This window comes from Elaeis guineensis, chromosome 6 (assembly GCF_000442705.2).
Source record: "Elaeis guineensis isolate ETL-2024a chromosome 6, EG11, whole genome shotgun sequence".
Classification (NCBI taxonomy): domain Eukaryota; kingdom Viridiplantae; phylum Streptophyta; class Magnoliopsida; order Arecales; family Arecaceae; genus Elaeis; species Elaeis guineensis.
Genome location: NC_025998.2, coordinates 28,896,685 through 28,908,310, shown reverse-complemented (window position 1 = coordinate 28,908,310; position 11,626 = coordinate 28,896,685). Strand labels below are relative to the sequence as shown.

Below are 11,626 nucleotides of genomic sequence, written 5' to 3'. Positions count from 1 at the left end.
ACAGATGTCCTCACCGTAAGTAGTGGAAGCATAATGGAGCTCTTCGATCCGTCGATTCATTTCCTGGAATCTTTGATCCAGGAGGTCCTCTCGATTGCAATCTCGAGGGTCTTCTGGTGAAACGGAGGTAGGGACCCTCGAGGGTGGAATCATGATCGGACGGAGGGCCCTCTACCTTCTACTTCCCTTTCCAGGGAAGATAGGGCGACTGGCCCAAGTGGCCCATCCGATCATCGGATTCTGGAACTCCGACGATGCTCTTTTCAGTCGCACTGATGCCTGCGACTGCTGCTACATGGCCTGCACTACTTTGGTGAGGCCCCTGACCTGCTGAACCAGCAAGTCGAACTGCTCCATGCCGACTGTCGTTGCGGAGGAGGAGGAGCTTGAAAAACTGGAGACAAGGCCAGAGCTTGCGGATCTCGCTGAGATCTGGCCGCGGAGGCCATGGATCGCCTTGTGGATGCCTTTCGGGGAGGCATCAGGTGGAGATCTGGCAGTGGAAGAAAGAGAAAATATTGAAGAAGATGACCGAAGATAATCCCACTGAGTACTCCTTTAAGAACAAAGGTACTGCGAAGACACAGGTCCTTCCTCTAGCGCCAATTCTGTTGGTGCAGAATTTCGCCAACGTCAGAGAAGCTGGAGTCGAGGGGATTGCATCCGCCATCGGGACCTGCAAGGAAAGTCTAAATCAGAGTTAGAGGTGCCCGGCAAGATCCTTCGACGATCAAGTCTGTACTCTGTCTCAATAGAAATAGAGCACTCAAATAAAATTTTAGCAGAGTTTCAAGATAGAGTTTTTAGCTTAGAGAAGAACGTATCTAGGGGTCCCTTTTTATAGACGGAGAGCGTAATTAATTGACAGCGACGTCTGTAACTGCCTGATAGTGGGCCGTTCGGGGCCACGCGGAGTTTGTTGCGGAGAGTAGTGGCGTCAGTGGGCCGTTCAGAGCCACATGAAATTTGTTATGGAGAGTGGAGTGGTGTCCGTTGTCGTGACTTGTCAGAGAGTGGTGGGGCCACATGGAATCTGTTATAGAGAGTGGAGTGGGGTAGTGGCCATTGTCGTGACTTGCCAGAGAGTTCGGGCCTGACGACTGAAGCTCGACTGGGACGTCTAATGGAGCGAAATGGCTCTCTGTCTCTGCAATCTAAGAGAGGCTCGGATATTTTCGAGGTTGCTGACGAGTCCATTATTATCGGGTGCCTAGAGCGCTGATGCTGCAGGTGGAAGTCATCTACTGTAGAAGCTCGGATGGAGTCTTTCTGTTGGAGAAGTCTAGTTTCATGAGGAATCCGACAGAGGGTCGACCGACAGTGGAGTTCGGGTGACGTTATAGAGGTTCATCCGCTGGAGGAGTCTTGAGGGTACTGTGGAAGGTCGAACATTGGAGGAGTCTGGGATTCAATTCTGTTGTAGAAGTTCGGACGAAGATCAGTTGCCGTGGAAGTTCAGATGGAGACTTCTTATTATAGAAGTCCCGCTGCTAGAGAAGCTCGGTCATTGATGAAATCCGAAAGAAGTTCGGAGTAGAGATCCGGCTGGTGGAGTCCATCCGTTATAGGAGTTCGTCTGGAATCCAGCTCTTGTTGGAGCTCGGATGAAATTCGGAAGGTGGTCAACCACCGTAGAAACTTAGATGGAGTCTGATTACTATAGAAGTCCTGCTATTAGAGAAGCTCAGACGTCGACGAAGTCCGAAAAAAGTTCGTAGTAGAGTCGTTCGTGGTCGGAAGAAGTCTAGGTTGAGATTCAGAGAATAGTCGATCACTGTAGAAAATCAGCTGATAGTAAAACTCAGAGAGCGTTTGGAGCAATTTGGTAGATGAATGGAGGAGCTCATTATTGGAGAAGTCCGGATGGTATTATGGAAGCTCGGACGATCGGAGGAGTTTGGAAAGACGCCACACAAGATCGGAAGCCGGAAGAGTCCTGGAAGGGTCGGCCTTTTACGAACTTCGGCCGGGGTTATTTTATACCCAACACCATGCAAGCAGCTCTTTTCCACCATCTTCATGGACCACTAGAATCGGCTTAAATTATGCAGCCTTGCAAGTGCTTTACTTCTAAGTGCCATAATTCTTAGTTTCTTATAACTTCAGTGGAGTAAAAAGAAAGGATTGAGCTTATGTCATTGCAGTGTATTCTTCTTGGTGTGTTGTGCATACAAATGTTATCCTCTTGGTTTCACCCGGAGTAAAATTTCACCCTTCAATGGAGAACCTAGATCATTTCAGTCAGTAATTCAGCCTTCCTGTGCCAATTGGGAATTCTTTCCAGGACTTCTGAGATGGGACTACCAAGTCAAAACTTCTCTTCCAATTTGTGGTTCTCTTCTGGCATGCAGAAAGAATATTCCCTCTATTTTTTTGGGAAAATAACGGTCCCCTACCAAGAAGGTATCGAAACGCCGTCCTGGACGGTAGTTCTCACATGGTTGTGCGACGGCACGATTGGTCATTTATTGGTGGCGTTACCAATCTACCTGCAATCATATCTACCATCTGGATGACCTTTTGTACAATTTCCTTAGCATCTGGACAAACTATTCTCCTGTACTTCTCAATCCTGTTATATATTGATCATCCTTGGTCTTCCAGCCCATCTCTGAGACGTGCATTGACGAGGTCAATTGAGAATTGAGTGGAAGGGCATGTGGCAGAAAGAAATTTGCTTGCCTGCGACCATTATACATTAATTGTCGTGTCTCGTACTCTCGTTAGTGGTAGCCTAATGACTTTCGACTGCTAGATGCCATTAACAAGAAAAAAAAAAAGGAATACTGAGTTCCATAGGCACCTCATTCTCTGTTGTCCTTACTCCTCACCCATCTCTGATCACATTTCCTTTCGAGAGAATTCTCTCATACTTTCTCTGATGGAGGTCCCTGCTCTTCTCTCATCACTGGCAGTTTTAATACTAATATCAACACCATGGCACTCCCAGCCAGTGGAGTCCTCTCCTCATAGCAACATCACAGACTTGTTTGCTCTCCTTGCCTTCAAGGACCATGTGTCTGACCCTTACGGCGTCTTGGCTAGAAGCTGGAACACTACCACCTCCTTCTGCAGCTGGACTGGAGTCTCCTGTAGCCGCCGTCGCCAGAGAGTGACTGCCCTGGTGCTCGGTGACTTCCCTCTCCGAGGTACCATCGCTCCCCATCTTGCCAACCTCTCTTTCATCTCGCGTCTGATCCTGCACAACACCAGTCTTGTGGGCCCCATTCCGGATCCTCTTGGACGGTTGCACCGCCTCCGATTTCTCGACCTAAGCGTGAATCGTCTAACAGGGGCGATCCCTGTCACCTTGAGCAATCTCACGAAGCTCAGCTTTCTTGTACTTTCACAAAACAACATCACCGGGGCAATTCCTCCAGAGCTTGCCCGCTTGACCGCTCTGCAGCAGCTGTTTCTGAAAAAAAATGACCTGAGCGGCCCGATCCCACTGTCCCTGGTCAACAACATGTCAATGCTCAACGTCCTAAACCTAGGTTATAACGCACTCTCAGGCCCCATTCCTGACAGCGTCGGCTACCTGCCCCAACTCAGGTCCCTCGTCCTCCAGTTTAACCAGCTATCTGGTCCCATCCCTCCCAGCATCTTCAATATGTCTCTGCTAGAGAGCCTTTACCTTGTACGGAACAACCTATCAGGTCCCATACCTGAAATCGGTAATCAGAGCATTGGGCTACCGCAACTTCGGCAAATCTCCCTCTCAGACAATCAACTCTCCGGGCCCATTACGTCGAGTTTCGCCACATGCACACATCTTGAGATTTTGTCCCTGTCGTTCAATCAATTGACCGGATTGATTCCGACGGAACTGGCAACCTTGTTAGAGCTCACATTATTATTTTTGGGCGTGAATAACCTCACTGGAACGATCCCAGCTGCCCTGAGCAACCTCACAAGACTGAGTCAACTCGAGCTGTTCGAAAACAGCCTGCACGGGGAAATTCCCGCAGAGATTGGCCAACTTTCTTATCTCCAGGATCTGAATTTGGCGTTGAATCGTCTGACAGGTGCAATCCCTGATTCTTTAGGCAACGCCTCCTCGCTCAATTCTGTAGAGCTGTCACATAATGCCTTGACTGGAACAGTGCCCACTACGGTTGGGAACTTGGCGGCCCTACAGTATTTTAATATAGGAGTGAACAAGTTGGGCGGAGGGCTCGAGTTCCTCGTTTCTTTGTCCAACTGCAGGAGCCTAGAGAATCTGTATATTTCAGCGAATGCGTTTGACGGAAATCTTCCTGAATCCATCGGGAACCTCTCGACACATCTTCTTATATTTGCTGCTGGCAACAACCAGATCAAGGGAAAGATACCTTCTAGTTTGGGCAATCTAAGCAGTCTCATGTCTTTTTACCTGTATGAGAACCAGATGACAGGGGTCATTCCCCCAGCAATCACCAGCTTGGAGAAGCTACAGTTGCTGGATCTTGGCTATAATAGGATCGGTGGCTCCATCCCGCAACAACTTGATGGATTAAAGAGTTTAAGCGAGCTTCATCTCGATGGGAACATGTTTTTGGGCTCGATACCTGACTGTATTGGGAACATGACTCAGCTGCGATCCCTGACACTCTCCATCAATTTGCTGTCGTTGACCATACCTTCAAGCATATGGCACCTAAGGGATGTTTTGGAACTTGATCTGTCCCATAATTCTTTGGATGGCTTCCTACCAATAGATGTGAGAAGCCTCCATGCCATCACTGAATTGGATCTCTCTGCTAACCGATTGTATGGTAAGCTCCCGGCAGCTTTGGGAAGCCTCATGACACTAGTCTATCTGGATCTATCACGCAATTCTTTCCAGGGTCCAATTCCACAGTCCCTCGGTCAGTTGATTGTTGTTCAGTCATTGAACCTGTCATCCAATTCTTTCTCTGGCGCCATTCCCAAGTCCTTGGCCAACCTCACATTGCTTCAGAACTTAAACCTCTCTTTTAATAGGTTAGAAGGCCAGGTTCCAGAAGGTGGTGTCTTCTCCAATCTCACAATCCAATCTTTGATGGGAAACGCTGCATTATGCGGGGCAACATTGCTAGGAATGTCAGCTTGCTCCCATGATGATGGTGGTGCCTCTCATTCGAGATCGACAAGGCGTCTACTGAAGTATTCCCTCCCTGTTATTGTATCTACGATGCTGTTGGCTGCTTGCTTCTACCTATTGATAACAAAGCTGAAGAGAAGGAAGGAAACTGCAATTCCAGCTGAAGTAGTACATGTGCCTGACCATAGATTGATTTCCTACAATGAACTCAGCTGTGCTACCAACAATTTCAGTGAGGCCAACCTTTTGGGAACAGGGAGTTTTGGGTCAGTGTTCGAGGGACAACTAGATGATGGGTCACTTGTAGCTATAAAAGTTCTAAACTTGCAAACCGAAGGAGCCTCTGAAAGTTTTCACACAGAATGCCGAGCATTGAGCATGGCTCGGCACCGGAACCTTGTCAAGATACTCAGCGCTACTTCTAACTTAGACTTCAAGGCTTTGGTTCTCCAGTACATGCCAAATGGCAGTCTCGAGAGATGGCTGTATTCCTACAATTACTGCTTGAGCCTCATCCAGAGAATAAACATCATGCTGGATGTGGCGATGGCACTGGAGTACCTCCACCACCACTACTTGGAAGTTGTGCTGCACTGCGACCTAAAGCCAAGCAATGTATTGCTGGATGAAGACATGGTGGCTCATGTCTCTGACTTTGGCATCGCCAAGCTGCTTCATGGCATCAGCAGGTCCATAGCATCTGCGACTGCACCTGGGACAATTGGCTATATGGCTCCAGGTACGCAAATTTCTAACCACAGTTCCTGCAGTGTACTAGCCTTCCAAAAATAAAACATCACTGAGATAACAAAAACTCCTTTCAACTATAGTAGCTTCACACACCAACGGGGGACCAAAGAAAAGACCTTACGGCTAACATTCAATTTTGGATGCATGTATTGTTTGGCAGAGTATGGATTAGATGGAAAAGTGTCAAGAAGGAGCGATGTTTATAGCTATGGTATACTATTGCTGGAAACCTTTACAAGAAAGAAGCCCACTGATGCGATGTTTGCTGGGGAGTTGAGCTTAAGACAATGGGTGAATCAGGCTTTTCCTTCCGCAGTGTTGAATGTTGTGGATGGCAACCTTCTGAGAGATGAAGCAGGTAGTAGCGCTAGCAATACCTTTTCCAGTGAAATACTAATGGAAGACTTAAGCAGAAAGCATATATGTTTTTCATCCGTTCTGGAGTTGGGCTTACTATGCTCCAAAGAATTGCCCAAAGAAAGAATATTGATGGAAGACGTTGTTGTGAGATTAAAGAACATCAAGGAGAAGTACTTGTCAAATTCATCTGGTGATTGAAGCCAATAAAGGCTTTGGCCAAACGTAAGCATACTGGTGCAACCTTGTATCAACCTTCTTTTATATATCTAAGGATGTCAGGGCATCTTCTTGGTTCTGGAATAATGTAATGGCTCCTTGCTGCTCTAATTATTTCATTGAATGACAGATGGGCGCATTAAGATGAACTTGTATCTAAATATATAATAATGAGCACATATTTCCTTCCTTTTCTTCTTTCAATCATGGTTTAAAATAAAGGTATTTTGTTAGTATGTAAATCTTTATATGGGTCTCTTGAAATAGTCACTTTTAAGAGATTTGCCATTTGCCATTGGTTGAAATATAATTTGAAAGGTCATATTCTTCAGTGTGTAAATATTTTCATAGGTTAGTTACATAAAAGACATGGCTCTAAATACAGTGTCTCATTGAAAGAATTATATGTGTTCCTTTTGAAAATGCATGTCTCTTGGTGATATGTCTTTTGAGTGTCTACAAATTAGTGGGGTCATTTAAGGATCCTGTGGTCATAATGTATGTTCCAGTGATACTTAATAAAAAGTCTTTAAGTTAGCAAATCATTATACTACAAGTATGCGCTATCCACTGTTTCCTTCTAATAAGTTTTGGTATCAGAGCGCACGTTCATGAGTGAAGGTCTTGTTGAAAAAATGGCCAGCAATTTGTTCCAACCCCAAAGTCCAAAACTCACTTACGAAGGAGAATTATGAAAATTGGTGCATTCAAATAAAAACACTTTTCAGTTCACAAGAGTTGTAGGATTTAGCAGACAAAGGTTACAATGGATCTTCGAAACGAGGAAAAGCCTTTTATGATGAAGCTCAGCAAAACAATCTTAGGGAGTCAAAGAAGAAGGATAAGAAGCTCTGTTTTTCTAATTTCAAGTAGGGGGTGAATCCACATTTGAAAAGATTGATGAAGTGACTTCCGTCAATTAGGCATCGGAAGGAGATGATTGTATGAAGCAAGTTTGTCCGTAGACATTAAGGTAGAATTTCAAAGCCTTGACACGAAGGAAACTGAAAGTATTGCAGATTATTTTTCACAGGTGTTCGTTATTATAAACCAGTTGAAAAGGAATATAATGGAGAACAACTTGAAGATGTTCAAGTTGAAAATTTGTGCTCTCTAACTCTAACATTTAAGCACATTGTTGCAGCCATTGAAGAGTCAAAGGATGTCAAGTCACTTTCCATTGATCAATTGCATCGATTTGCTCCAAGTTTATGAACAAAACTTGCAAAAGAAGACACAATCTATATCCTCAGAGCATGTTTTGGAGTCGAAGATGACTTTGGAAAGTTTGAACGGTCACAACCAAAAATTTGAAAATAAGGATCGAAGAAGTAAAGATAATAAGCATCATAGATCACAAAAATAATGGAAATTTTACAAGAAAAGGGTACTATGAAAGGAATGCTATCAAGTATGGAAATTCTAAATCCAATATCCATTGGCATAATTACAAAAAAATATAGGCACTAAAGCGTTGAATGCTAGAATAAAAAAATTAAACGGCAAAATCATTACACTGAAAGCAGAAGTCATGAAGTAGAGACAATAATCTTATGTACGCATCAAGAGAATGACAGTGATTCGATTGAAAAATGGAGCACAAGAGTATATCTGCAGTGTCTCCTATGTGACAGAATTGGAGAGCATCACCGTAAGCATTGGGCATTGTTGGAAAAATATGCAAGATTTGATGGTCCCTTTAAAAGATCAACATAAAGGGGTGATTACTAAGGTGCAAATGTCAAATAATCGGATGTTTCCTCTCAATGTAAAGACAAAAATTGAGATGTACTTTCAAGGCCAAATATGAGAGAAGATTCATGGCTATGGCATCCTTGATACAAACACTTGTATTTTTATTGGTTAGAACTTTTATCTACAAAAAATATGATTGTTGATCTAAGATTTAATTTCAATGATAACAAAATACTTGAGTGCAAATGAGGCTAATTGTGTGTTTTAGGAATGGCTGTAGCATCTCTCAGGAGCTCATAATGATCCATCAAATGTAGGAAGATATCCTTTCTAATAAATATACATAGGTTTTGACCTAAATGAGTTGACTTGAAAGTCAACCTCTGAATAACCACCGGCTTAAATAGAAGACTTATAATTTTCAAGGTTTCAAGAGCCGACCCCTAGAACTCATAAGTCAATTGTTGAACAACCATAGCCTTAAATAGAAGAACCACAATTTTGAAGGTTTTAGGAGTCGATCCCCATAACTCACGAGTTGATCCCAGTACATTAGAACAGACTAGCACTTTCTACAAATTGACCCTAGATTTTCGAAAGTTAATCCTAGAATAGTCTCAGGCCCAAGATAGAGAATATACAAAAATAACATTCTAACAAGTCGAACCCAGAGCAGCATGAGTTGACTCTAGGTAGGGGCTAGTCGATGGCCAATTCCAAACAAGTCGACCACAAGATCTTAGAAAAAAATAGAAAATTTAGAAAAGTAGCCTCTCGAGGAGTCAACCCTAACTCTTCATGAGTTGACCTATGGCAGATGCAAATCAACCCTAGCTCCAGCAAGAGTTGATCCTAGAACGATCACAGGCACAAGATAGAGGATAATCAAAATAAGAAGTGCTTCATGAGTCAACCTGTGAGCTAGACAAGTTGAACCTAGATAATGATGAGTCAACCTTTGAAGAAAAAGAATCAACCCCTCTATGACTGACAGCTTAATAGCTACTTTTTTGACAGTTTTCAACAGATAAAATTCAATCCCAATGGCTATTTTGGCTTCTACAATAGCTAGTTTGTCTTTTCTAGCCAAGAGTACATCCACATCAAGTATTGAAAGGCCTCTCATTAATTGAAGAAAAGAAGTTCAAGTTTCAAAGAGCAACCACCTTTAACTTCGTGTACTACTCTTCAATGAGATTTTTCACTTCTTGAACTTTGGCTCAACCTTTTTGTACCATTTTGTATAAGTTATATTTTTGTTACAAGTGTCTTGGGTTAGAATCTTACGGGACAAGCTAGTCCAAACTTGGAGTTGGACAAGTTGTGAAACTAAGTCTAGAGGTGATTTAGTTGAGAAGATTTTGGTTGATTTTTTTATATAAAATCAACTGGAGTGATTGTTAGCCCAAAAAATCAAGCTATAATCTTTGCTGATTATAATAACATTCCCAAGAAAAGATTTTTGGGGAGTAGACATAGGTACTGTATTTGGCACCGAACCATTATAGATCGTTGTATTTGTAATTATGCATTATCTCATTCTCTCTTATAGTATATTTGTTAGTCTAATTCTATAGTTTCTTACTACATACACTTCACTTATATACAGTAAAACTATAATTAGTGTATATAATTATTTTATTTTTTTTAAAAATCTAATTTATCCCTCCTCCTTCTTTTGGGAGGATGTATCCTTGAAAAATAGACAAGAATCCACTTCAAAGGTGGAGGATCAAGGTGAGTGAGAAAGTTGTTGGAACTACTGGTACATATGGATATTTCTAGTGATCCTATGCCAGTATCATATAGAGTTAACATATATTCTACTACATTTATCTATGATTTAAGCAAAAAGTTGTAGATATATTTTATCTAAGAAAAGTTAGTAGCAACATTCTTCAATATTCAAAGAACTTATAATGATTGTAAAAAGATAAAGCAATAAAAAATTAAAAATGCTAAGTTTAGACAAAAGTTTAGAATAGACATTAGAAGGATTTGAAAATATTGTAAGGAGAATATACTTCAGAAGAATTTAAAAAATATTATAATGAATAGGATATCCTATAATAGTTCAAAGTAGCATATTCTCCTCAATAAAATTGCTTATTGCTAAGGACAAAACTGAACAATCCATGATATAACAAGAAGCATGCCAAAAGAGAAGCATCTATTGAGGCATTCTAGGTAGAAGCAATAGCTAATGCAATGTCCAACCAAGAATATGATAGATAAGACACTATAAGAAGCATGGAGAGTGGTCATAAACCATGTGTTGATCACTTAAAAGTATTTAGATGCATAGTCTATGCTCAAGTTCTGAAAGAAAAAATGGAAGAAGTTAAATGATTGAGTCAAGAAATGTATCTTCATTGGTTACAAAAAGCTCTCAAAAGTCTACAAGCATGATTATCCAAAGACAAATAAAGTTATCATCAACCGAGATGTAGTCTTTAATGAAAGCATTGAATGGGAATAGAATGAGAAAGAAAAAGACAAAAGCAAAAGAATCATTGATAAGGAAGAGATTTTAATAATTTAAAAGTACATGATGATGGTTTGATTACATCACTAGGTCAAATGAGTACAACTCCATTAAGTAAACCTTCATCTCCAGCTAAGAACTTTTTATCATACCCCGACCCAATGACATAAGCAGAGCACATGGCAAATGGCCACACATCAATAGAGTTTGATCCTTACATGACATGTAAGGATTGCCTTCTTCGTATGTGCCAACTTAAAATCTAGGTAGTGGTATTAATATAGAAACAATACAAACTGATGCATTCTACATGCCTATTTTTCATAAAATTATTGTTTTTCTTATTCTTAATTTATTTACTGGGCTGTCTAGCTTGATATCCAATGCTCATTATTGTTACTTATCCTAAGAACTAAACTAGCATAGGGTTTTGCTTCAATAGAATAATTAGAAACAGAGTTTGATTTTCTTCACCCTCTATTAGGGTTTCTTAAAGTTTGATGTAAGACCTTGGGTATTATAGGATTATGTGAAACATTCAGTTTAGATTTTAATTTTAAATTTAAAGTTTGAACTTTAGTTATTAGATTTATTTTGCTACTTGATTATACATCATGATAAGATAGATTCCATGCTTGTGGGGAGAGTTTTCTAAAAGTATGTAGCAATTGCCTCATTTTTGGCATATGAATTTGGGTTAAAAATGTGATAAATTAGAATGGTATCAAAGCATAAATGAATAAATTATAATACATAGAGTAAAATATAGGATGGATGTAGGTGGGTACATCCTAATGATATTGGAGTGTAAGTCCGTATAATTGTTATAAATGTGGTAATTAGCTGAAGGGCTAATCAAGATGGATATACTTGAGGCAAATTGGTGACAAGACTTAAAAGTTCCCCTTTGGCTTTACCTTCAATTTGAAATTTTGAATATTTTATTTTATCATATAGAGTAGTATTTTGGTAGAAAGTTATCTAGTAAATCTAGAGAATTTTGGTAGTTTGATCAAAGTGTGCAGCAGAAGTTCTGGTGATCTGAATTATTTTTAAAT

General features: G+C 41.0%; 1 protein-coding gene across 1 annotated transcript; it reads left to right on the top strand.

Annotated features, from left to right (window-relative positions):
* The first annotated feature begins 2,881 nt into the window (after positions 1-2,881).
* On the top strand, positions 2,882-6,571 carry LOC140858699 (uncharacterized). The gene is made up of 2 exons (XM_073260011.1): positions 2,882-5,801; positions 5,973-6,571. Exons 1-2 carry the CDS (start codon positions 2,882-2,884, stop codon positions 6,368-6,370), a joined length of 3,318 nt encoding a protein of 1,105 aa, XP_073116112.1. The 3' UTR covers positions 6,371-6,571.
* Positions 6,572-11,626: the final 5,055 nt, after the last annotated feature.

Coding starts and splice junctions, on each gene's coding strand:
- LOC140858699 (XM_073260011.1), top strand. CDS start 2,882: ATGGAGGTCCCTGCTCTTCTCTCATCACTGGCAGTTTTAATACTAATA. Junction 5,802..5,972: donor AATTGGCTATATGGCTCCAG/GTACGCAAATTT, acceptor ATTGTTTGGCAG/AGTATGGATTAGATGGAAAA.